Source organism: Micromys minutus (genome assembly GCF_963924665.1).
Source record: "Micromys minutus genome assembly, chromosome: 11".
NCBI lineage: Eukaryota > Metazoa > Chordata > Mammalia > Rodentia > Muridae > Micromys > Micromys minutus.
The window spans coordinates 23,467,529-23,493,949 of NC_137980.1; the positions used below are offsets into that span (position 1 = coordinate 23,467,529).

Here is a 26,421-nt window from a genome sequence, read left to right on the forward strand (position 1 = left end):
ATCAATAGGAAAAGTTTATACCTAAGTATTTAAAATGATCTTTTATTTAAATCTAAGTAAAACTAAGTTATCCAGTCATTTCACGGGCTTCACATCCTTTTCGTTCCACCTCAGAATAATGTGTGTAAGCAGCTTAGCACTCAAACAGTTACTGAAAAGTTCATCAGCTCCACACTTCTGTCTCCACCTAAGCCCTCGTGTGGCGAGTCTGGTTTGTGGCCATGAACACAGCACAAACGGCAGCCGTGACGAGCAGATGTGTTCCTTCATAGAGAAGCTTTGGGGAAAACACGCTCCATATGAATAAGTGGTAGCGCAGAGCTGTCACCAGAACGATGTACGCGGCCACGGGAACAGAGCAAATCAGGGCATAGCAGAAGCAGGCACGGCTCAGTGCTGGAGCACTGTTAACAAAACAGAGAACACACATCAGAACATGTCACAAGAACACTCCACCCACACCTCTGCTTTAAAAACCACAGTGGACACTTGCTTCCTGACTGGCAGGCATCACAACCGCTCTGCTGCGTGCTTGTCGGGTCACTAGACATGAGGGTAACTGTCCTACCTGTGTACAAGCAAAGGCAAAACTAGGGAGAAAGGCACTTGCTGCTAAGCTGATAAAGTTCAATTCCTAGAACCCATATAGTAGAAGAACAGACTCTTAACAAGTTGTCTTCTAACCTATGTGTGTGTCAAATCACACACACACACACACACACACACACACACACACACACACACACAAAATAAACAAATGTAACAAAATTTAAGACTAGAAATTATTCCTTTAGAAGGGAGAGGTAAGACCTAATAAATTCGTAAAATACAGAAAGCAACAAGAACAAAACAGAGTAAATGTAACAGAGTAAAGGGAACATCTGCCCCTCGAGCTCTTACAAATGGCACCAAACCCTTGTAAACCACAGGGGCTCATTTCTTGTGCAGTTATGTTAGTTACTAAAAGCTGTTACCTCACGTCAGTTCTCTTCTCCACCTTTGCATCCTATGGGGATCATCTGATGTAAGCACACTGGAAGTTGCTTGTGGCCAGTGGAGTCCATGCCCCAGAGGAACTAACCAGCAACGTGAACTAAACAAATCTGAAAGGCCACAGATAAGCTGCAACTCAATACAGGGTCGTAGGAGGCAGCAAAATTGGAGTTTGTGGCAGGGTACAGAAAACCTGACCTTTGAGGATTTGTAAGATGCATACAAGTCTTTTCAGAATGATCAGAGGCTATGGAACTTAAAATCTTAGATTATTGCAGACTTATGAGAATAAAGTGTATTTCATGAAATGCCTGTAATTGATAGTTTAAAAGAAAAAGGAAACGTTCATATGTTAGGAATGATGTGCCTGAACGTAGCACACAAGTGGCAAGACATGCCTTACTAGGGTGTGCGCTCAGAGACATTGACAAGTGTGTGCACCGGGGTGAGCACGTTCTGTAAGGCATGTTCAGTCCTGTTGGTCAGGCATCTCCACTATCTCAGGACTCATCTCTATGCTCATTATCCAGTGCTGGGCACCAGGAACTACTCAGTGGCCGCAAGACAAGACAGTGCTGAGCACCAAGCACCCCCGTTCTTTTCATCTGGGGTCACTGGTACACTGCTCTAGCTACCCTCTCTTCCATAACACCACCAGTCTTCACTGGCTTCCATCTTGGTCTTGATACATCTCCTGTTTAGTTCTCCAACTGAGAGATCACACTTGGCCCCTTCTGTAGATGGCTCCAGCACTTCCTTTATTTTACTCCTCATGCTTGAATTACTAGTCCCTCCTTGGTACCTGGCCAAGTGTCTGCCATTGTCTCATAAACAGTACACCAGTGTAGCAAAAAGTAAGTACTCAGCACAAGCCTTGTGGACAAAGAGCACTGGCTCCCCTCTAGTGAACATAAATTGAACATCTGTGCTGAGCCAATGGTCTACTAAATAAATGGAACTTCTTTCTTATGTGACAGCTCATGGGACTGGGTTTCCACAAGGCACTGACTTGTAGGACAGATTTTAGCATTATCCATGTAGAATACTATACATATTGCTCCTATAATATCAGCACAGCATTTCTGCATTGTTGCAAGCAGGCAGCTCAATGAACAACTTCCAAATTCTGTTCCCAACAGCCTCATGTAATGTATATTATTATATTGGTAAACCACATCTAGGTTGTATAATTTAAGAGGGACTGTCTATAGACTGCCTCAAAGTACAGGCGTGGAACATCTCCAGGTAAAGTTCAAGCATTCCTGTTCTCAAGTTCACAGTCTGAATAAAATAAGTATCCTTCTCTGAATAGCAAAGTATCAAGTTGTGGGAAGTTATGTTTCTCTCTACAACCCAAATGTGGTTTACAAAGGAGGATGCTTTTCTTTCTGGCTGAGGTCACTACAGTTTCTTGTCTAGCTTGACAGATTTCTGTAGTTAATGCTTGAGCATCTTTACCTGAGGGAAATTCGAACCAGTGGATTAGTATGTCACTCTGTTCTTGGGCTTGCTGAGTTCAGTGCTATCTGGGTCCCTCCACAGAGATGCCAACAGGAGGTTAGATGTTGAGTATGCAGCTGAGAAGAGACCCTGGGCCATGGACATGAATGACTGAGAACAAATCCACAAGAGAAGCTAAGGATTAAAGCCAGAGGAGAAGCAGAGCCACAGTGACACTGGCAGGGGCAAGGGTAGGCAGCCTGCACTTCTCTGTGGCGAGCAGAAGCCTAGACACAGCCCAGGAGGGGTTATCCCTGACAGTCACCACAGCTGAACCACACTTCTAATCCAAACAGGCAAAGGGTGGGAACTGGGAAGCCCCAAATTCACTTGTATGCTGGGATATGGGACTTGAAAAGCCTGGAACCTTTAGACAGAGTAAGGTTCTGTGCTGATAGAGCTATGTCCATCCCTTGTATGACAGGCAGGCCCAGGGTCACCGAAGGAGGGTAGCCTTCTATGATTCAGGCACATTAAGAAGTAAATAGGCACAGCTGGGTCCAAGAATATATGGCTAGTAGCAGTGGTAGTGAACTTCTAGATAACACTGAACCTCTCATGGAACCTTCTTTCAGAGAAGGACAACACATAAATCAACAACGAGAAGCAAAAATGAGACAGTGGGATACTACAGAGGAAACTGGCAGAGACAGATTAGAATGTGCTGATCAAGCTTGGAGAGCTATACATACCCCAACAGTGGGAACCCTGAGCAAGCTAGACCCTGGGAAGGGCCTCCATACTACTGGAGGGCACAAGAGCCTACACTGGCTTAAGCAAAGAGTGGCACTCACCTGTACCTGAATCTGTGTCCCACCTTGTACTCCTGTTGAGCTATCATTTCTGTCAAGAGGCAGCACTCTTGGCTGTTCACTGACTCAGTCAGCAGCTCCTCCTAACACATTCTTCCTGCATCATCAAAAGGGATCCTGGGAGGCCACAGCCCATGTCCTTAGTCTCCTTGCCCTCAGAATAGAAGACTGAGTAGAAGGTAAAGTGGCTCCGAGCTGAGCTTAGAGCTTCCCAGTCCCCATTCCCATTCCTGACTAGGTCAGAAGAGTGTCTCTTGCTGTGGGCTATCTCTAGGTTTCCTCTGCTGACCCCAGCAACCTCAAGATTGCACATTCTTGCCTCTGCCAGTTGGTGGCTGGCTCTGTTTCTCCTCTGGTTTTGCCACATGGCTTTCTTTATAGGTTTTTTCTTGTTGTGTTATTTGAACTGAAAAACCTTGTCAACAGGTCCCTTAGACCTGACTCAGGCCTTTAATCTATAGTCAGTAAAAAGACTCTCCAACTTTTGGAATTAAGATGCTTTGTATATAAAATGATATTACTACTCTCAAAAACAGACAAACTGCAATCACATTTGTTCTGAAAGACAAAGTAAGAGCCTTACTTGTTTCCTTCTGAGCTCAGGAAATACACAAGGTGGCTGGCCCAAAGCACAGGCCCTACATATGTTCCAAATACTGTGAGGAGTGTGGCTGGAACTTCCATGTAGGTATCTAAGCCCACAAAGCCTGCTGAAATGTCGATGGTAGCAATGTTGTTGGAATTACCCTGGAACACAGAAGAAAAACAAGGTTGTTCTTTCTGCATGCCAACATGGATACATAATCAGAGGTGCAAGAGGCATTGAGCAGCTGGTTCTGGATGGGTCATATTTCTCTGTGCCATCTTATTCCAGACCAGGAAGTCGTAGAAAAATACTTATACAGAATGAGTCTTTTGAAGAATTTTGCATATGTCACTCTTCTGACTCAATACACCAATTTCACACCTTCCCCCAGACATATCAGCTGCAAGGACCTTTTGTTGAAGACCTCTACTTGAGGATGATGCATGGAGCCCTAGGAGGCCCACAACATAGAGCACATCTCCTAGACGCTGTCAGATTAAATACCAACTTCTCTACTGCAGCCAAGAGGTTAGCTATATATCCTAGACCTGCTGAAATGCACATGGTACATGAGGACCCATGGGACACAGTACACAATCTGGGGGATGCCTACATTCTATCAGTATATCCACGTGCCCAAGCAATTCACAGGTCTAAAACCTATTATGGGAGAGCTTTGCTAGTCTATGGAGAGACCAGGGTAGAAAGGGTTAAGAGAGTCAGATCACCACAGCCAACTGAGCCCAAGGCTGGTCTCAGTCTGGTCATAGTACTTAAGGAATTACAGATTCTTCTAATTTAAGCCAATTACTCTCGGCTTTTGGGGTCAAAAGGACAAACATATAAGCTTGAGTTGCTTCTTGGGTGAGGCTGGGAGACATATAAAACCAAGAACAAAGGAAGAACACAGATAAGAGCCTGACCTATGAGGACAAGACAGATAAGAGGAGAGGCTAGCACACACACACAAGAGGTGAAGTGGACTGTGGAGGAGGCTATGGTAATACATTACACACCCTCCTTGGGATGGCTGGGAAGAAGACTAGATCCTTCTAAGGTCCACTACCTGTCCAGGCATCTTTCTACACACCAAAACTAAGGCAGGCCTGGCTCTTTAAGTCCTAGGAAAAAAGTCCTATGATCCTCCAGGCCTTAGGGGAATAATAGCTTTAGAGATACCCAATAGTTCCCAGCATGGACAGTCTCAGTACCAGGGACAAAGGTACGTGGAAGTGTAATTATGACATTCCCAATAACAAAAAACAAAAAACAAAAAACAAAACAAACAAAAAAAAACCTAATGTGTTTCCTTTACCATTTGTAATAAATCAGTTCCTATTTAATCCTTCCTGCAAAGCAACAACCTATTGTCATATGAATATCTAGATGTATCCACAATGAGAATGTCTGTTTTTTGACACAGGGTCTCACCATGTACCTCTGGCAGGCCTAGAACTCACTGTGTAGACCAGTTTGGCCTCCAGTTCACAGAGATTCACCTGTCTCTGTTTCCCCAGTGCCAGGAGTAAAGGCATGCACCACTAATCCTGGTCAAGCATGCCCTTTAAAAATGACAGACTGTAATTTATCTAATAAAATACACATAAGAGTTAAGTATAATTTTTTATGCATCATAAGTTCTTTCACTGAACACATATACCTTTCTATTTTACAACATTTTTTGCAAAAAACTAAGATAGGCGACATAAAAAGTTACTAGTCATCTTAGGTTTTATTGCTCCAAAGAGATACCATGACCAAGGCCTCTTAAAGGCCGCATTTAATTGGGGCTGGCTTACAAGTTCAGAAGTGCAGTCCATTATCATCATGATGGGAGTATGGCAGTGTCCAGGCAGGCAAGGTGCAGGAGGATCTGAGAGTTCTACATCTTCATCTGGAAGCTGCTGGGAGAAATCTGACTTTTATGTAGCTAGGATGAGGATCTTAAAGCTCAAGCCCACAGAGGCACAACTACTCCAACAAGGTGATGCTCCCTGGGCCAAGCATATATAAACACCATCACAGTAGCCTTCTATCCATGATAATAATGAAAACCTACCTGGAAATAGAAGAATGCTTGACCGAACCAATAATGCATTACAGTGATCTCAGCTGCATCATGCCGCAGGGGTTTCCAGATGTACTTAGTCATTACAGTCTGAATCAAGAGACTAAATGCTAACACGGGAAGATTGTGTGGTCTCAAGAGCAGAGCTGCCAGAAGAACTAAGCCACTATGTATTTCCCACAAGCCTACAGTCTTGGTTTTGAAGTCTGTTGCAATGACTTGTGCTTTAAGTAAATCTTTGGTACCGGTAAACAGAATGCCAAGGACAAAGACATAAACAAAACGAGCTTCAGTAATTCCCCTAAAAAAAAATTAAAAAATAAAAAGTAAAATGTTACATTTATTTGTACCATCTAGAAAAATTCAAGTAAATATTTTCCCATTTAAAAGATGTATCTAGGGCTGGAGAGATGGCTCAGTGGTTAAGAGCAATGACTGCTCTTCCAGAGATCCTGAGTTCAATTCCCAGCAACTACATGGTGGCTCACAAGCATCTGTAATGGGATCCTATGCCCTCTTCTGGTGTGTCTGAAGAGAGCAATAGTGTACTCACATACATAACATAAATAAATATTTTAAAGAAGTGTTTAAAACATTTGGAGAATACCTAAATACGACAATATAGCTAAACAAGCCATGACTAATTTAAAAAAAAAAAAAAAAAGGCATGTCTGCTTTTACAGTTGTGCCCTTGAGAAGCAGCCAGTAAGGCCAACAGCTATGCAGGAATGTTTCATCCTGATGGAGCTTTTAGGGAAAACTTGCTTATGTGATCCAAGAACCATTTGACAGCAAGACCAAAGCTATACTCTTAACAACACTTTGCACAGCTAAGTGGAACGCATTTATGCTGGTTGAAGGCCTGAGTATCCGACATTTCCCAAGTTCAAGAATGCTAACCGCAACTGAACATGTTCAGTCAAGTGGATTTAGAAAGAACTTGAATGCTGACATGTCTAAAATGGACAATACCAGTGTGCAGTGGTCCAAACTGTTCAAGCCTGGGCTCTGCTGCTCACGAGCTCTGTTGTTTGCACAATTTAATTAACACTCTGACAATCAACTTCATTAAGTTGAAAACAGAAAGTGGTTTCTATATATCACATGGTTATCCTAGGAACTATATATGTATAAAAATAGACACAAAGTATTTACACACAGTACATGATTAATAAATATTAAGTACTGCTATGAACTAAGTCACTCAATTTAAATATATAAAGGATATAAGCTATAAGACTATGCATAATAAGTATTTTAAGTAGATTTTATAGATGGTAGCATACAGTAGTGCACACTTTTAACTCCAGCTCTCAGGAGGTAGAGGCAGAGGACCCACCCATTTAGGACAACTATCTTAATTCAGTGTTGATACTGTGTGTTACTTGTGGAGGTGTGGCCCTGGCTGAGAATCTGGAGTTAAAAACCTAGTACATCTTTGACCATGCGATTCCTAACATAAAAGCTAAAGTCAGGTCCATGTGGATTCCAATAAAGCAGAATCCAGCAAATGTGAAAGCCATCAAAATGTTTTGAAGAAGAAGCTCATCTGAGTAGACACCAGGGCCAGTCAACAGGAAAGGGCAGTAGGAAGAATGTCTGGACAGGTTCCCTGCGCTGATCAGTCACTACTTGTCATTCCTAGAGCTACTATATGAATCTCAATCCTAGACATGCTTGGATTTCTGAGTGTAGGAGAAAGGAAAGGTTAAAGGTCTTGAATATCTGGTAAATATAGAATCATAGTGGATGCAGAACCAGATAGATCAGGATGAGTTCAGAATTTGGGCCTCTTTGAAGCCAGGTAGATCTGAAACCAGTGTATTTTTAAAAATCAAGATAGACAAGGTGAGGGATGGATGACTCCATAGGAAGAAGAATGCTTAAAAGAAAGCACACTGGCTATCTTCTGGACATGAAAGAAGACCAGCTGCTTGTCAGCAGAGAAGGTAAGGCAAGGGTGCCGCAGTCTTGAGATTAGCAATGCAGAAATAAGTGCACAATCTGGGTGGAAACCAGAAATGCAGGCACACAATGTACTTGGGGCCTAAGCAAAGCCCTTTATCTAACCTTGCTATCTGCCCAGAACTCCAGACTCCAAAGCCGAAAGGAGCCTTTGTCTCTAGAAAATGTTCCCAGTCTCAACCACCATCTTCATGTTTCCTCTGGCTCCCTGCCTCAGGTAAAGGCAACTACACTGCTGTTACCAGCTACAGAAACTTAGTACCACCTCATACCTATCAGCAGATGTTTTCTGGTAAGCCCTTAAGCCTCTGGATATAGCCCTTGGCTTTCAATATTTGTTAAATCTAGATATATAGGTATAAGGTACCTATATATGATTGTGGGTCCTAAATATGACAATTAATGTTTATCAAGTTAAGTCATCATGTAAGAATTTTATAGCCTGTTGCTTCACAGACCCCTTCTGTGTTCTATTTGAAAACAGAGCTTTATGTATCTATGAGGATTGTCCCACTACCGATGAACAATTACAAATTATCTGTTTTTGTTAAACTGTAATGGATGTTTCAAAGGACAGAAGGTGCTTTTTTTCAGCTGCCTATATTCTCGAGGTACTTTTGAAGAAAAGGCTAACCACCCTTTGCAGCCCTGACCAGGTACCCAGCAGTTCTATCATAAATACCAGATGCAGGGCTGAGCCCTCTTGATTCACACAACAAGAATTCTTGGGTCTTACAAGCAGAATAGAGGGAAGCTCACTTCTTCCTAACCGCTGGGAGTATCTACTTACTATACTTGGGAGTATCCTTTTTTTTAAAGTCACATCTTAGCAAAACCAAGTCCTAGTAAATGTAGGTTTCTCTTAACTTATTTTAAAATTATTTATTAATTTAAAACATAAAGACAATGACCTTACTTCTAAGTACTTATCTCCCAAAAAAGTGCCAACAAATACGGTTTTCTTGACCAAGATGTAATAGCTACAAATGAAATCACCATGCATAAAAACTAGACCCAAGTACTTAAGGACTGATATGGCATTTTTAATACAGAAACACTGAAACATATAAAAGTAAACCTTCATAGCTCTAGTTCACTTACTTTGAAATGCTTTTGTTGTCTGGTTGCCATGGGAACAGCACAATCCCAATGGCTGCCCTGTAGCAGAAGACACCCAGCAGTCCCAGTGCTAGGGCCACCTTGGATACAAGGGAGCACCCTTTTTGAACTAACATGAAGATTACAAGCAGAGAAAGGGCAGCCAGGCCTGAGAGCTGTACTTTGTGGTCAGAGCTGAAATAAGATAGAAAATGCCCAAATTACTACCAAATGGAACTGGTAATTTACAATTATATTAAAGGGTTTTAAAAGAATTGTATAAAATCAAATGATTTTTCCTAGAAAGCCAAAAACAAAACAAAACAAAAAGCAAGGATCTTAAAATGTCACAAAGACTACCAGGCTGAGGTCTCATTCTCTTACTCTTGAGATGGTATCAGGGCTGGTATTCTACAGTCTGCCCTCCAGCATCCTTGGTTTACTTCCTTCTCACCCTGCCTGCTGCTGTCTCATACAGCTCAACACCCTTGACAGGGGCTGTCCTGCTGAGGAGAGCTGTAAAGGCACTGCTAAAGCCAAGAACTTTAGCAAGGCCAGCTCCCTTTTATTATTTACATAGTCCATGCTCATAAAACCTGGATAGTAATTTTTAAATATATATCCTAGAAAGATATACATTAAAATTGAAAGACTTCAGAAAATGTGAAAAACTGGTCATGGTGATTGATATATATCTGTAATACTGACAAACAGAAGGCTTAGGTATAAGATCACAAGTTTGAAGTCAGCATTGAATACAGAACAAGACCTTGTCTCAAAACACACACACACACACACACACACACACACACACAGAGGGGGGGGAACAAAACAAACAAAGACAGATATGACTGTACTAGGCTGAGAAGAGATGATTTAATTTAAAACTATGGGTCTCACTCTGGAAGCCTCTGCTATGCTTGCACACCCTAGGCACCCCTGGCATGCTGCAAACCTCTATACAGACGTGCGTGATATTTAACTAAGACAGCTTTGGAGTGGGTGACCAACGGGCGTTAGCACACGTGAGAAGGCATGCAGGGCACACATGCACTAAATGCTTCAAATTTTCAGAGAAATAACAAGTGCTCACTATGTTTTTCTAGGACCTGGAACTCCTTAACTTATCAAATGCTTCATACACCTGGGCTGAGGAAGTATGGTCTATTAGCAAGCCCTAAACTCTAAAGTAAGGAGCACACAGAGGTATGTTTCCAGTGCTGTTGTACAGACACATGGCAGAAACTTCAAAGATGCCTGTCGTAATTGTGGGATTACGAAAAGTTTGATAAGCTAGTTAATACTTGGTGGAATTCTCCACAAAAACCTCTTTGTTATAAAAACCAGAATTGGGACTGAAGAGATGGCTCAGCAGTTAAGAGGACTGACTGCTCTTCCAGAGGTCCTGAGTTCAATTCCCAGCAACCATATGGTGTCTCACAAACATCTGTAATGGGATCTGATGCCATCTTATGGTGGGTCTGAAGACAGCAACACTGTATTCATACATAAAATAAATAAATTTAAAAAAAAATAAAGGAAAAACTGGAATTTGTAAGGTCTGGGCAATATCATGTTTTTGTCTCTTCACTATATAGGTAGAAAATCACAATATAATATCAACTTGAATTTTCCCAAGCACTAGAAAGAGTCCTTCTCACCCTCTGCATTGTGATTTTATACAGTTCTGCAACTGTCTGTTCCTCTGAACATTTTGCTGTGCTTTTACTTTAGCTTGAGTCTTTGTTGTCAGACAGTTAAAAGAGCCTGGTCTTGACTCTGTCAGACTCAGTTTCTTTCATTTACTTCAAGTCCCTCTTCAAACCCTCTCCATCTACCCTATCTACATCTCTTTCTGGCTCTGTAACCCCCAGTAGAAGGCTCAGGAGATGTTGAGAGATCTGCTATACATTTTGCTCTCTGAGGATGAAGAGAGAAAGGCATGACTGAAGAGAAGGAGAATCAGAGGCAAAGGTGCTCCAGAGAGAACCTTTTGCCCACTGACCTTGTCCTCTTGTCTCCAGGAAGCAGTATACAAAGAACCGCATGGACTTGATCCCAGAATTACATCTTTACAATGATCATTTTAAAACTCATAGGTTCTCAATCATTAACAATCATTCTGATTTAGCATTAATAAATCAAATATATTAACTTAATCTCTATTCACCTTTGTTGGGTATATTTTCTATTTCTCTAGATCTCAAGTATTATCTTAGTCAATATATAATTTTAAAAGGACAAAATGTAGAAAGAAGATTCTGTAAGACTATTCAGTCACAGAGGGTTCCAGCCCTTGGGTCATGCTCACCTGGTAAGCCAGTGGCTAAGGTCAGGGCGATGGGCTCCCTGCACCCCTGTCTGGTTCAAGGACCGCAACAACCGACAGCAGATCAGCACCAGCCATGGACTGGCCAGCACCGTCCACCATTTGCAGCTTCCTGGTGCTTCCAATAGGGAGACCCGTTTACCTGCTCTGTCAGACTCGGGGGTATTGTAGCTTGTGCTGTCCTGCAGAGTACAGGCAAGGATATTCACACATTTTTGGTCCACATGGAAGTGACGCTGAGGTTCACATTCATTTCCCAGAAAGTAACTCCTACAGGTTTCCTGGCTCAGAGCCAGGCACAGAGTATTAATAAGGAAATACCACGTCTGGTGCTCTTCCTCCACGAAGCTGCTGGCTCCCAGGCTCAGAACATGGCCCACTGTGCCCAGAAGAAGAAGGAGGTTCATCTCTGACCACCGTGAGCTGGCATCAGCTGCATTCTGTTAGAAGCAAATGCAGTATGTGAGCGATGACGTGACAGCTATGTGTATCATCCTACGTGTACTGATGTCCTTGCTCACAGTGAAAAGGCCTCGTGGACAGACACTGCTGTCTTCCCATCTAACTCAAACTGCCTACTGTGGACGGAACCTCTGGCATTGGAAGCACGGCCCCTCTTCCTGCAGCACAGCTCAGATGTTCTTATGCTAACCAGGAGGACACGGACATGTCAGTCAGCTGTCCTCAACAAGAAATCCAAGTCCCAAGCTCAGTGTCAGAGACTGAAAGCAGGTCCTCGATGCAGTGGTTGAGCCCAAAGAATTACCCAAAAGATCCTGGCCCAGGTGTCACATTCTCAGTATAACATCAATTTCCCCAGAACTATACAGTTGCCACTACAAAATGACAGCAACAGAACACAGTCTTATAAAACAGGTTATGATTTAGATATGAACTACTTCTCTCACAAAGGGGGAAAAATCCGTGTGTGATGAGCTTGGCCTCTACTATGGAAGGTGATTAGAATAAGAAAGTGCAACTCTCGCATGCTCTCTTCTGTCCTCTCACTGCTTTTTAGCTGGATGAATAAGGACCTTTTTTTAGCTAAGCCTTTTTTTCCCACCATGATGTTTCTGCCTTAACACAGGCCCATAGTAATGGAGCCGACCAGACTTGGACCAACACTTTTGAAACGAAGAGCTAAATTAAATCTTTCCCCCCTTAAATTACTGATATGGGCTGTTTTGTCACTGATGAAGAAATGAGCATCACAAATTATTAACTTAAGAATGCTCAAGGGCTGGTGAGATACTTGGCAGGTGTAGGCACTTGCCGCCAAGCTTGCTGATGGGAGTCTTTTTCCCAAGACACATAAGATAGAAGAAGAAAACAGAGTCTCACAAGTTGTTCTTTGACTTCTACATGTGCACTATGGGGTATCCAAACACACACACACACACACACACACACACACACACACCAGTTCAATATAAAGAAGTTCTTGTCACTTCTTGTTCTGGTAACTGTTAACAGTGTATAGCAATGTATACAGAAACACTATGAATCCAGAAAGTTCCTAAAGGGACAGACTGACACTGAGCCTAGACCCAGACACACAACAAGGGATCTTGAAAGAGCCTGTGATAGGAAAGGGGAGAGAAAGGCAGTTATTCTGGGTTGGAGCTAGTCACTGCACAGGATTTCTCAATCCAGGGTCTAGATACTGTGGCCTCTAATACAACCACACACTTCTTTCACACTGCTCCATCATCACCTACCTAATAAGCAAAGGTTGCCAGAGACCGAGAATTTCATAGAAAAACGTAAGCCTTGAAAAGAAAGCTCCGTGAGGCACAGCAGACTAATAGGGGATCTCCTGAGGAACCTCCTGAGCAGCCACCTGTTCTGTCCATCATTTGCAGCCAGAGATTCTGAGACTGTGGTACACATGTTCCCTGTCTTCCACACCCAGAAGCCCCATTACCACCTCTGTTCCAGTCCAGCTCTTTCCAGCTGAGTGAGACCATCTGACCTGACTACACAATAGGATATCACAGACAAGATGCCCACAAGTCTGGGAAGACATCCTTATGTCTTTCTCCTGCGGTCTATTTGATGTGCAATGCTGGTACATACAAGATTTTCAACCAATTCATATTAATGAAAGATTGGCTAGCAAAACAAAACAAGAGCCCACCCACAAGGACCACATTACATACCCAGGAACTAGCCATACCTTCCTCAGCAGGGTGCCGTCAATGACCATCCTGATGAGAGCAGATGAAATTGCACAGAACAGTGCAGAAATAAGTACCATCACAGCCCCTGCTGCCAGCCACGGGAGGCTACAGAGGTAGCAGGAGCTCTCAGAAGAGGTGCACACCAGGACATGAATGGCCGAAAGAACCAAAAATAGCAAGTAAAAGAGCAGAGAAAACACAGGAGACAACAGAGGAACATCTAGTTCAGCCTTTCTGCACAGCACATGTGGAGTGCTAAGGAGAAACAGGGTGAGAACCTGAAAAAGAAGATCAAGGGTGAATATGGAAACCCGGGTAAAGGAAAGCCCACTGAAATGAGCCCAACCCATCCTAACCTGCTGCTCATACAAGAACAACAAAAGACTCAAGGAAAAATAAGTTTTAGTCGCTTGTCAAAACTGCATAGCTTGATTTATATTTTTATCTTTTATAGCAATGCTGAATGAAGCCATTTGCCACATGCAAATATGTCATGTAATCTTAAATCTGGATGCACAATGGAAAAATAAAGAACATTCCTATTTTCTGGGTTACACCAATATTCTTTTTTCAGACACGGGGTCTTGTAGCCCAGGCTGGCATGAGGAAGCCATCTGCCCATCTTAGTAGACTGAATTTGGGAATTACGGACATATACTACCATGCCCAGCAGTAACGATATATAAATTTAAAACCATCACATTTTGCCTGAGTTGCATAATCAACTTAACACCTGAACCATAATACAAGCATGTGTACCTCCAAAACCATGAGCGTCCCCACTGCCATCGAGTAGATGTCATAGTGAGCCACTTGTGTGCTCAGGGACAGACTCAGGGTCTTCAGGGCACCCAGGTACTGCCTGAGTACTTTGGTCCCCAAGCCAAGCAGAATGTCTGAATGGTTTTCCTCCAAGTGCAGTTTGACCCAGTTTCCGTGCAACCTTTCTGCCATTTTAAACTGCTCAAATCCAGGATCTACCAGACAAAAAGATTACACAGACTTATGATTTATGCACACTTACTCCTAGGACACCCTTTAGAACTGATACCTAATAAAGGCAGTCTGTTCCCAGGCAAGAAGGGTCAGCAACACCATAGTAATACTGTTACAGCCAATAATGTATATTCATCCATTGTCAACATAGCCAGAGCCTGAGTGTGGTGTAGGGGAGGGATAGGGAGAGGTGGGATGCTGGTTGGGAGCAAGAGTTTGGTCCAGGCATGTCCAAACCCCAGAAATGTCGCACTGAGACTGTCAGGAGTAGACTCACTCCCCTGTTGCCCCAGGCCTGCATGTCCTGACACAAGTATCGGCCCCCAACCAGGAGGTTACATAGCCTAGTAGCCAGGTTAAACTTCCTCTCCCCTTATAAGGTCATGTCCAGAAGCACCTGGAATTCCTCCTTATGCTAATGAGGCATTTCCAGTACCCTGGCCCTAGTCAATGATGTACACTCACCCCAAAAGCCCCTACCCACCTACCATGCAAAGGTTTAAGTAGCCTTTGTCCCCCCAGTGATTACAACGGCCAGTGACAATATTGGTATGGAATGCCTGGCTTCTGGGCATGGCCCAGGCTCAAGGCTGCACTTTGCCTTTAGGTCTACAGGGAGTCCTACTGAAGGCAAGGAACTAACAGTCCTCTTCCCAGTCCTCTGTTATTCTTTACTGTGTTGTGCTTGCTTGTGACTGAATGGTTCCAAAAGCAAGACTTTTCTTCCTGAGATACTGTTCTTTAAAATGCATCCTGTACTCCATCAGGACCACAGATCCATGTATCACCTTCAACAGTGCTGCACAGAGCTATGTGCATCGCCATCACAGCAGCAGCACAGAACCCTGCAGACATTGTATTGCTGAGGACAAGGGTTCATTGACACCATCTTAATGTGAATCTGAACACTTGAGGTTGTACCTGTAAGTCCACAGCTGGTGCCCTCAGTGCTACATCGCTCCAAAGTAGGGGAATCTGTGTCTACACCCCAAGCCTCCTCAATTCATAATCCATGCCTCTCTTCCAGGGAGCCACAGACTTGGGCCACCTATACCTATACCTCACTGCCTCTATACATGAAGTACAGAAGCCTGATGGCTCCACAAGAAAGTCACAGAGACATGGAGTACCTATTGTCATAGAAACAGCTCCTACTATCTTCACCTTGAAGACAAAGTCATTTGCTTAGACCACAGTCCACCTTTCTGATCCTGTTGCCTGTTTCATGAAATATTAATAAACCCATCATCCCATGTTAACTCCGGCTACTCTCTGGCTCCAACGGTCTCACCACTTCCATGGCTAGCCCATGCATTGACAGCCCATCTCCTAGCTCTCTTGCTTCTGACATACCCAACCATCCACCCACTATGTTTATAGTCACAAATCCCTATAACCCAGTAAAATCAAAACTCCAGAGGCTTGTGATTTATCAGATTTATATCAGTAAATCCTCATTCAACAAAATGTCTACACAATGAACTCAAAGCCAATTAATATAAAGTGATATAAGCTGTCCATCTACATAAGACAAGTTGTTCTATAATTATCCATCCCTTGTAAGATATTCATAGTTACCTGTGGCTATTTAAAGCCAGGCGGAGGGCTGGAGAGATGGCTCAGAGGTTAAGAACTGTTCTTAACTGTTCTTCCAGAGTTCCTGAGTTCAATTCCCAGCAACCACATGGTGGCTCACAACCATCTGTAATGAGATTCGATGCCCTCTTCTGGTGTGTCTGAAGACAACTACAATATACCCATATAAATAAAATAAATCTTAAAAAATACTTTTAAATAAATAAATAAAGCAAGCAACAGGGAATCTGGATTGTCTTTCTCTTCCTCCATCTTCCTTCCTCCCCTCCCTCATATCTCTCCTGCTTCTCAAAAGCTCTCAGCCCGCCCTCCTTTTCTACTGCTCAATCACAGGCTCCAGCCTTGTCTTTCACCTGCCCTCGCCTGTTTAGAGACAGCAATCTTCATTTCCCCCTTTTTTTGTCCAATTAAAAGACTCTATTCTCTCAGATATAAATTGAGCATAACTATTACCATTCTGTAATTTATAAAGTATAAAACACGCCTAACATCCGTCCATCCTTTTGTCATTAAATTCAGCACTCTGCCATCTATCCTAACCTGTACCTAGTCTAACCAGGCTCTCTCCCAACACTACACAGGAGCTGCTCCCGCGATCCCTAATGACTCCATATCCTCAGAAGCAATAGTTAGCTCCTGATTACAGCATCAACATAGTGGCTTACTTTCTCCTTATTGATCTCTTTTCATAGTTTCCTGCCCCACATCCCCCATCTCCCATTACCCTGCTGGTTGAATAAGAGTGGTCCCCTAGGTCCATTTATTTAAATACTTGGTCCCCAGCAGGTAGAATTGTTTAGAAATGATTAGGAGGTATAGCCTTGTTAGAGATATCACTGGGGGTGGCTTTGAAGTTTCAAAAAGCCTAGCCATCCCCAGGTAGCTCTCTACCTCAGGCTTATAGATCATGATGTAAGCTGTTACCTGACTGAGCACGTGCCTGAAGCCAGGTCCCCTGTCTTAATGGTTATGAACTCTATGCTTCTGCAAAGTCTATGTGCCAAATAAACTCTTTCTTTTATAAACTGCCGTGGTCATGATGCCTTATGGCAGAAATAGAAAAACAACCAAGATGGCTGCTTTGTAAATGAGCTCCTGCCTACCTTACTGCATGGTCACCACTCCTTCACTGTTTGGGTGAAGACCTGGAGTTGTTTCTTTGGCCTCAGGACTTCTGTGCCTTATATCCCACGGTGCTAGCAAATACTGTTTTGCTACCTCCAAAACACATCTACTTCCTAATTCTCACTACCACACTGAGCCTCACACTGTCTTACCTCACACCAAAACACTGCAGCTGCTTCTTGCCTGCTCTGCCACAGGATATGGCAGAACTCACAGCGGAAGCCTGGGGAACCTTTAAAAATGCAGGAAACTACTGTATCCTCCTTACCTAGACAAATGTGTCTGAACTCATCTCCCGTGCCCTCTGTCCCCAAACCTACAAAACATCCTCCTGATTCTAAGGCCAGGCTTGTCTTAGTGTATCAACCCATCTATGCTTCCATATCCAATCTTTTCTTAGAGTTCTGGTCACCATCTGCCATCTATCACAATACTTTTGTTCTCTTCATCCTGAGAGATTTTCTGAGGACAGCAATTTGGTGCCTTATCTTGAGTTGTTTTTGGTTTGGATTTTTTGTTTTGTTTTGATTTGTTTTATTGTTGTTGTTGTTATGTTTTGGTTTTCTGAGACAGGGTTTCTCTCTGTCCTGGAGCTCAGTCTGTAGACTAAGCTGGCCTTGTATCCACAGAAATCTGCCTGCCTCTGTCTCATGAGTGCTGGGATTAAAGGCATGTACCACTATGCCCAGCCCAGCTGGTGCCCCTTGTTCATAAACAAAAATTTGGTAAATAATTGTTGGATTGATAAATATATGAAAGATGTTGCTAATAATGACAGTTAAGGAAATAAGAAAACTGGAAGATAATATCAGTCATTAGAGTAACAACTACAAAGTATTCCATTACAAATTGCACACCAGAAAACATCTGGAAAACATAAGGCCCGTGGAATCATGAAGCCCTTATAGAAGCTGGAACTACTAATTAATTACCTTACCTTTTTCATAGGATGGTACATTTTCTTGCAACAGTTTGCTAAGCTGTAATGTGTTTAAATGTAAAAATCTCAGTTGTTCTCTCATCGGCTTTCCCTCTATAACTGGGAATAAGAGGCTTCCCACACTGTCTTTAGGAATTGGCAAACCAAGTCCTACTGCCAGTGTCACAGCCAAGTCAGTCTGCTGGACATGCTTTGGGTGTCGAATATCCCCTAGGAGGAAAAAAAAAACATTTTAAGCAATAGATTTCTACAAAGCAGAAAATGGTGAATTTGAGCAACAACAGCTAATATAAGTGAAATTACCATGTTTTCAAGCCACTCAAATGTAGATTCACAGAAACTACCTCCTTGATTTTTATGTCAATAAATGTATTGAATGCCACTTTCCCTTAATAACTTATAATAAACTGGCAAGAGAGTCTAATTTTTAAAAATACAGTTATTGTGGTTATAGCATTGGGCATTGAAGTGACAAATAGCCAGACAAAGGCCACGGATCAGGAAGTCTGCTATAATATCATGTCTCCTAAAAATGACAGGAAGACTTCACCCATGACACCCCAACAATGTGGTTGCCTAAACAAGACCCAAAGAAGTAAAATATCAATAGACATGCCAACAAAGAAGGAACAGACTTCACAGCCTCCACAAACAAAGCCCTACTGGAAACTAAGGAATACTCAGAAGGAGAAACAGTCCTCTCTAGGAATCAACCCCTAGTTAGCTATTTAACAGCATTCACATTATATAGACATATGTAAGACCAAACAGACTGAGCAGGTTGTAGTTGTACATTTAAGGACACATAAAATGTGTGCGTGTGTGTTTAAAACAATAACAAAAAAAAGAGAGACTATGATTTCAAGGGGAAACATGGAAGGGATTGAAGGCAAAAAACAAAAGAGGGAGAGAACCGTGTAATTTTAATTTTGAAAATCTTATTTAAAAAACCTTATGAAGCTGGGCATGGTGGTGCACACCTTTAGTCCCAGCACTCAGGAGGCAGGTAGATCTCTGTGAGTTTGAGACAGCCTGGTCTACAATCAAGTCCAGGACAGCCAGTGGTATTACACAGAGGAACCATGTCTCAAAACACGCCTCAAAAAAAAATCAAAACAAAAACCTTATGGTGTAAGTTAAGTATGCCCAGTGACCTTTCTGCCCATCACCTTAATCTTTTACAAACTAGTGAGCAGGCTCTCAAGTGCCTCTACCCACTGGGCCATCTCACCAGCCCAAGGCAAATTTTGAAAAGTTCCATACTTATCTAGTAATATTTCTGCAACAGAATTCTTACAGAAAAGTATTTATAATTTTGAGAATCAGAGCAAAGAATATAAATTATAAGTCCTTACTGCTCATCACACCTTCAATTTTTATTTTACATTGTTTGCCATCACTTGTGTCAGATTATAGCTTAAATGTTAATCACTCCTAATTCTCACCAGGTTTCCTTTCAAATGCAGAGCTGATTAGGAGCAGAGGTGTGCTCACTTCCTCTGTGGAAGAGGCCCCATGGCTCCCTGTCTCAGACATTCCATGGTCCCCACAGAGAACCAGCAAACTGGGTAAGAGAGTGTCTCTGTCCTGTAAGGTAAAAAGGGACATGTCAGCTCTATGTGTCTCTTAAGACAATATGTGTTCCTGCAAAGGAAACAACTGCAGAGCTTCACTTGAGCTCACAAATAGGACCTTCACCTTAAAGCCTTAAATCTCTTCTACTGAAGTTGCAGTCATATCAAAGGGTCAAAGTAAATCATGTTCCAGGTGAATTGAGAGTAGTGTGCTCAGAGTACACAGGATTGTGCCTATGACCACTAACAGCAGGGTATCTGTCATTTCCAAACTACGGGCATATGACTCCTCCTGCCTCAGTTTCCTGTCAAGAGAGAAACTAAAGGCATTTATCTTACAGGATTGTTTAAAGGTAACACATGGCATCCAGAGAGGGCACTAGGCAGGTCATGGGGCTTCTCTGCCCAGAGCTGCAGCCATTTGATCTTATCTGCTCTAGTGCTACTGGGCAGGCTCTTGACCCTCAGTGCTTTGTACCCGACACACATCTACTCAGACAGTGTGCCCCTCCCTCACTTCTCTATTTACATGGAATGCTTTTCTAGGAACATGGTCCTGGATATACTATTTAAAATCATAGTCCCCACCCTCCCCTAAAACAGGGGTGCTGGTTCCTCCTGCCCATGCTTTCTCTCGACAGCAACTACTTTTTGGCACATTTGTATTGTCTGCTATATTTCTCATGTTCCTCTCCTGGCCAGCATGTAACTACCTACAGTAGCATCCTTGAACAGAGGTCGGGAAGGTGCCTACGGCAAAAGCATGACTGGCTGGCTGATGACGGGCATGGAGCGCCCCCAGTCATTTCTGTCCATCCTAGGAAATACTGGCCACACGGAATTCCATCACCATGCAATGGTCCGTGGTGACCCTTACCTTTGACAACAGTGAAGTGTGAATCTTCATCAGCACACTATCCATTTCGCTGAGCTTATGACCAATCAGGGGGCTGTTGGGCCCAGAAATGTGGCCAATGTGATCCAGCCCTAGATAGTGAAGGATTAACACATCCCAGTCTCCTCTTTTTAATACTTTGTCCAAATGTCTTGTGACATTATTATCCACCTTCAAAAGGAAGGAGGAAGTACATATAAAAGGCGCATCCAATGGATCATCAGGAGTTAATCTTAGGCAACTCATGGAAACTGATGAACAACAACAAAATTAAAGCAAAAGCCCTGAAGTTATTAAAGAATAAATGAATATTAGTATTAGACTAAGTTCTTACGCCTATTCTTTTTAGTGTCTCTAGCTTGTAAACAAATGTATTATACAGCTAATTTAAATTAGCAAAGACCATTGTTGGTCTTAACTAAAGCTGAAGAAATAAACAAACTAAACAAGTTCCAAGAAGCCATGAGATAATAAAGGGTAAAAGGCAGCCACCAAGACAGTACAGTACAGATAGAAATAAGTAGCAGTCCTACATAAAGGCTATTCTTGGGGGAAAAAAATAGAACAACATTAATAACATCTTTTTCTGAGCAAACATCGTGGCGATATGAGCAGGTAAACAGCAACTAATAGAGCTAGTATTCGGAATAGCGCTGAGTCTTCAGTAAGCTTACTTTCTCCCCACTAAGACGTGTACCACAAAATAAAGTATTTCCACCTGATACCATAGTATGAAACTTGCCGCTACTGAACATCCACACTGTGCCTGCCCTGAGGAATTGTGGAAATGGTTCATCACTCTAGAAAAGGCATCGGTGAGACTACATACACTCAAAGACTGGCCCCAACCCCAAACTAAACCGACTCTCACTGCAGTGCTGCACAAATAGCACGTGTTACCCGCTCTGCCGCAGGCCCGGCTGTCAGATACCTGTCTCGAATATCATGGGTGTGCACTTGCCTCTTATAACGTTGCTGCCTCTCTCTGCCTGCGAGTCCTCACTCATCCAATGACGTATCTCCTCTGCTGTGGCACCCTCCCTCAATGTCGGAATGACTATTTTGCATTTGGGGGCCTACTTGGTTCACTCCTGCACCAGTTTGTGTCAACTAATGACAGGAATGAATGATTTTATAACCTTGCCATACCATTTCATAAATTAAAAAATACCATCACCTCTAAGTGATAGTACCAGAGTCTGCCTAAGGTATAATGCTTCTGAAATGGGGCATGAAGGTCCATAGCTGTAATCCCAGCACTCTGGAGAAGGAGTCATGAGTATAAAGAGTTCAAGAACGGCCTCTGCTAAGTATCAAGTTCCACCCTTACCTAGGCAGCATGAGAGTTTGGAGAGGGAGTGACAGGGAGGGAGGGAGACAGAGGAAGGGAGCAAGACAAAGGGAGGGAGACAAAAGGAGAGAAAAAGAGACAGACAGACCTCTATATAATCTGACACAAAGAACGATGTTGTCCCATCATATTCCACAAAGTGCTTTGGGAATAATTTAACCCATGTTTCATCTCCATAAAAGATGATTCTTTTCCCAGCAGCTTTTGCCTGTCTTATCACATTGTCTTCTAGGAGCACTGGAGAATTGAGATTCCTGATGACATCAACAAAGCCAGGGAGACTTCCTGTCATCAGGGCCTGTAGAAAGAGACATGTCAACACTTAGATTACAGATCCAGAACTGCAGCACAAGAGACAGGATGACCAGTTGGGGGTCAAACAGGTGGGTACAAACCTACAGCAGGCCCCACACTAGAGAGTCAGAGCTGGGACAGCGAGCAGACAGGTGAGGGGAAAAGATGGGACACAGACATTGATCCAATATATCAAACTCAGTATTGAAGACTTAATTATTTAATGAACATAAATCAGGCAATTCTTCCATTGGTAAGATGGTGAAGAGGATGGCAAATAACAATTGGACACAGTGCCAGCCACAAAGCTGTGACCTACTGACAAGGTCACTGCTCATGTGCATAGACATTGATAAATAAACCTGTAAATTCATACTTGTCAGCGGTTCACATAAAGTTTAACCTGCCTTTTGTACAAGCAAGCTCATTAACAAACAAACCCTAACAATCTAGAAATCTAGTATCTTTCTCTAAGTTCTTTTGTTTTTTAAGAAGGAACCCTGCTTGTATACAGTTCTCAAAGTGAACTGGGCCAAGAATGTTAGTGGACCATCAGATCACACCTCCAACACTGTCCCTGTAATAGATGGTGGGTGTGAGAGATCCTATCTTTCTGATATAGAGAGGGGTCAATATTCTCCCCCACTCTTACCACAGAGCCTTACCAAGCAACAGTAACAGTACTGAATCTTTATGATTTGGAGTTATACCACCACCTAAAATATAAATATCCATAGGTTTGTGGTGAAAAGGAACAAGAATCTTTGTAATGCCTACACAATTCTGATAAGAATTTTTCAGTGGCAAATAAATGCAAGGTTCTCATTTTTTAAGGTTCTAGAACTTAAACTCAGTGTTATACATATGCTAGACAAGTGCTCTAATGTTGAGTTTTATCACTAGCCAAAAATGTAAATTTAAATCAACCAGACTTCCAGAATGGCAGAATCAAGGAGCCTGGCACCTCCCAACACCCCCCCCCCCACCCCTGCACACCAAGAACAATGGAAAACTGACAAAAACTATCAAAAGTGCCAACTTTGGAACTTTAACTGTCACCAAAATCATGAAATAAGTTGTACAGGAATGCTCAAGGAGACACTGTACCTGTGGTTTTTCCTATCTCCTTCCTTCTCTACTTGATCTCATAATGGCTCCATTACAGTTGGCTGTGACAAGCAAACAAACCAACTTGACATCTGAAAAAGGGCTCTGGGAAGGAAGACAACTATGGACAAGTTTTTTTTTTTTTAATTTTTTATTTATTATAAGTAAGCACACTGTAACTCTCTTCAAACACACCTCTTCTGGTGTGGCATCAGATCCCATTACAGATGGTTGTGAGCCACCATGTGGTTGCTGGGAATTGAACTCAGGACCTCTGGAAGAGCAGTCGGTGCTCTTAACCACTGAGCCATCTCTCCAGCCCTATGGACAAGTTTTTAAGCATGCATGTATTTCTGGGGATCTGGAGAGGCTCAGAAATAACCAAAAGTTCTTTTGGCTGAGGTGGAGTTTCCGATTATACTGTGATAGGCAGGTCAGGCTTGAAAACTACCCAGACAATCACATGAACCTTGGGTAGATTCCTTAATGTGTGACAGGCTCAATCACAACTTTTCCCAATCATTGTCTGACCCTGAACTACACTGAACCAGAGAAGCCCACTAGAATACTGGTTTAAATGTAAAAGTAAGAATTGTGGGGCGGGGGGACCACATATACACACAAAACTCTAGGGCCTTGAGAGACTGCTCAGTAGGTAAGAACACTTGACATTCCTGCAGACAACCTGGATCTTCCCAACAGTCACAGGACAGCTCATAATCACCTGTAACTCCAGTCCCAAGGGATACAATACTCTTTTCTGCCTTCTGTGGTGCACCTACATGTATGCAGTCAAAACACACATACACATAAAATGCAGTCTTTTATTTAATGCAGCCGAAGGTTTCCAAACACTTCTGGTCCTTTCTGCAATATTCTCTCTCCTGCTCCTCCTAATAATGTCTTTTTGGGTGTAATTTCCTCAAACAGGCTTTTCAGACCCATGGCCTCAGTTGCATTTCTGTCTCTCCAACAGAACTGTACCTCTGCCTTTCCTGTCAGGTGTTCAGCACAATGTATCTATATGTTTCTTTGAATGCTTGCTTTTGTCCAATGCCTTTGTACATCCATAGAGACTAAAAGCCCCATGGAAGCAGTTTTCCCCCAAAATATACCCATTATCAGCACCTAGTACTTGCTCAGTAAGTAGTCTTCAAGCTGATCTACAGAAAGGGCTCCATTTTTTTTTTTTTTTAATTTAGCCATGATTCTTAGGTAAAGCACCATGCATTTCAGAACTACCTCACCAAACTGAACAATTAATTATGAAGTATACAGAAGTAACAGCTCTTCAGATCATTTCATACTTGTTTGATCATTTTGTATCATATAACTTAGACAAATAATTTAACTTGACTGAGTATGTTTTCTTGCATATATAATTACTAAACTAAATTGAATATCCCCAAAGGCTCCCTCAACCCTCATGACTAAGGAACACAGTAGTCCCCCAAAGAGGAGGGTATCATTTGAGCTATGGTGGTCTGGACAATCTGGTTCTAAATCCCTTATCCTTTCCATGAGGTATAAACGTCAGCTACCCAACAAGGGGTAAAAAGATGGCTGCATCTTGTTATAGGATTCCTTCAGCATCCCACTGCCCCACAACACTGACAACACTGAAATAGTTTCCATGTTATTAAAATAAGATCTCCAGGCAGGTACAATAACCAAAAGAGCCAAATCATGATTCATAAAATTTAACCAAGTTAAATTTACCTTGATTCGAGGCATAGTAACTGTGGGTGGCTTTGCCTCAGCCACAAAACTATGAGATGCTCCTTTTTCTACCAGATACGTTGTGTAGGGCATAAACTTCACACCTTTCGACCCAAACACAAAATCATCTCTTAAAGCATCTATCAGCACAATAACCACTTTACTGAAGAGTGGTGGTGGCAGTTTGGTCCAGTTCGAACTGACTCCTAAAAGTGTTTAGAAAAGGGGAAATTAAACTTTAAACTCTATTTAGTGCCCCCATTGCCTTCAATGTCTTCTTTGTTCTATTAGCACATACCACATCTATTTTAACCTGAAAGAAGGCCCATTTTTGGTAGCCAATGTTGTATTAATTTTCTAAGAAACCAAACAAGACAACTGTTCCTGCAAGGGTTGTAACCAGCCTATAGATGACAGACTACCAAGAAGGGCATCTCCTGACTAGGCTGGACAGTATGTTAACAATGAGTAGGTATCCCAGTAGTGTGTAGTGAACTGCTCTTAGCATGGTGAAGAGTCCAGGACGGAGAGGCCTCTTACATAAGTTGACATATAGTTGGGACTTGTGCCTTCCTGAGCTTGGCCTAAAACCTAGCCTCGCAGGCAGTGAACCTATGGGCTTACAAACTGTTTGCATGTCCAGTTGCCTCGATTATGTGGACCTGTTTCACAGCAGCAGAGTCGTTATCATGCGTTTATTTCTGTGTTGGTGAGGACAGTAGGGTCCTAATGCAGAGAGACCTTAACCACTGAGAGTCGGGAAGTGTTCTGGAGGAGAGTCGTAGAAAGCTGAAAGAGGTCTTTAGAACTATCACCTGTTATGTACTATGGATCCAAAATTGGAAACCTAAATTAGGAATGATTGAAAGGATTATTAGGAAAAGGGGTACGGATCACTGAATAGCAGCAAACAAGATGCAACTCCGGAATTAGGATTTACTCTGATCATCACGCAGGTAGACATAGGGCCGGAGGCTGCGAAAGCCTCAAAAGGTGTATGACACACAAACAACGCCAAAACAAAACAAATTGTTTCGGGGGTGGGGAGGAATGGAAGTGGGGACCACCGAAGAAGTGGGGGTATACCTGCTACGGGTTCGGGCGCTGGGGTCTCTGCACCGTGCTCTGGTCTGGCAGAGGAACGAACGGGAGCTGGGAAGAATCCCCGAATAAATATCGCGACCCCGATCACCTCAATCGCTACGCAGCTGGCAGCGAAGGCCCCGGAGCCCAGCCGCATTCTGCCCAGCCACTGGGCCGGACCGCCCGAAACTTAGGGTAACAGCGGGCGCC

The 26,421-nt window shown here is 42.8% G+C and overlaps 1 protein-coding gene across 3 annotated transcripts; it reads right to left on the reverse strand.

Moving 5' to 3' along the window:
- On the reverse strand, nt 1–26,368 carry PIGG (phosphatidylinositol glycan anchor biosynthesis class G (EMM blood group); the record flags this gene model as incomplete). 3 transcript variants are annotated; one of them, XM_080924713.1, is made up of 13 exons in its annotated part: nt 1–404; nt 3,889–4,052; nt 5,951–6,260; nt 9,026–9,217; nt 11,334–11,791; nt 13,528–13,809; nt 14,315–14,508; nt 18,186–18,398; nt 19,634–19,775; nt 20,640–20,828; nt 22,097–22,306; nt 25,129–25,334; nt 26,215–26,368. In XM_080924713.1, the coding sequence occupies 13 exons, from the start codon at nt 26,366–26,368 to the stop codon at nt 188–190; spliced, it is 2,931 nt and encodes a 976-aa protein (XP_080780839.1). In that variant the 3' UTR covers nt 1–187. The 3 variants fall into 3 exon arrangements, with proteins under 3 accessions (XP_080780839.1, XP_080780838.1, XP_080780840.1); XM_080924712.1 differs by having other exon boundaries at nt 14,291–14,508; XM_080924714.1 differs by lacking the exons at nt 20,640–20,828; nt 22,097–22,306 and having other exon boundaries at nt 14,291–14,508.
- Nucleotides 26,369–26,421: the final 53 nt, after the last annotated feature.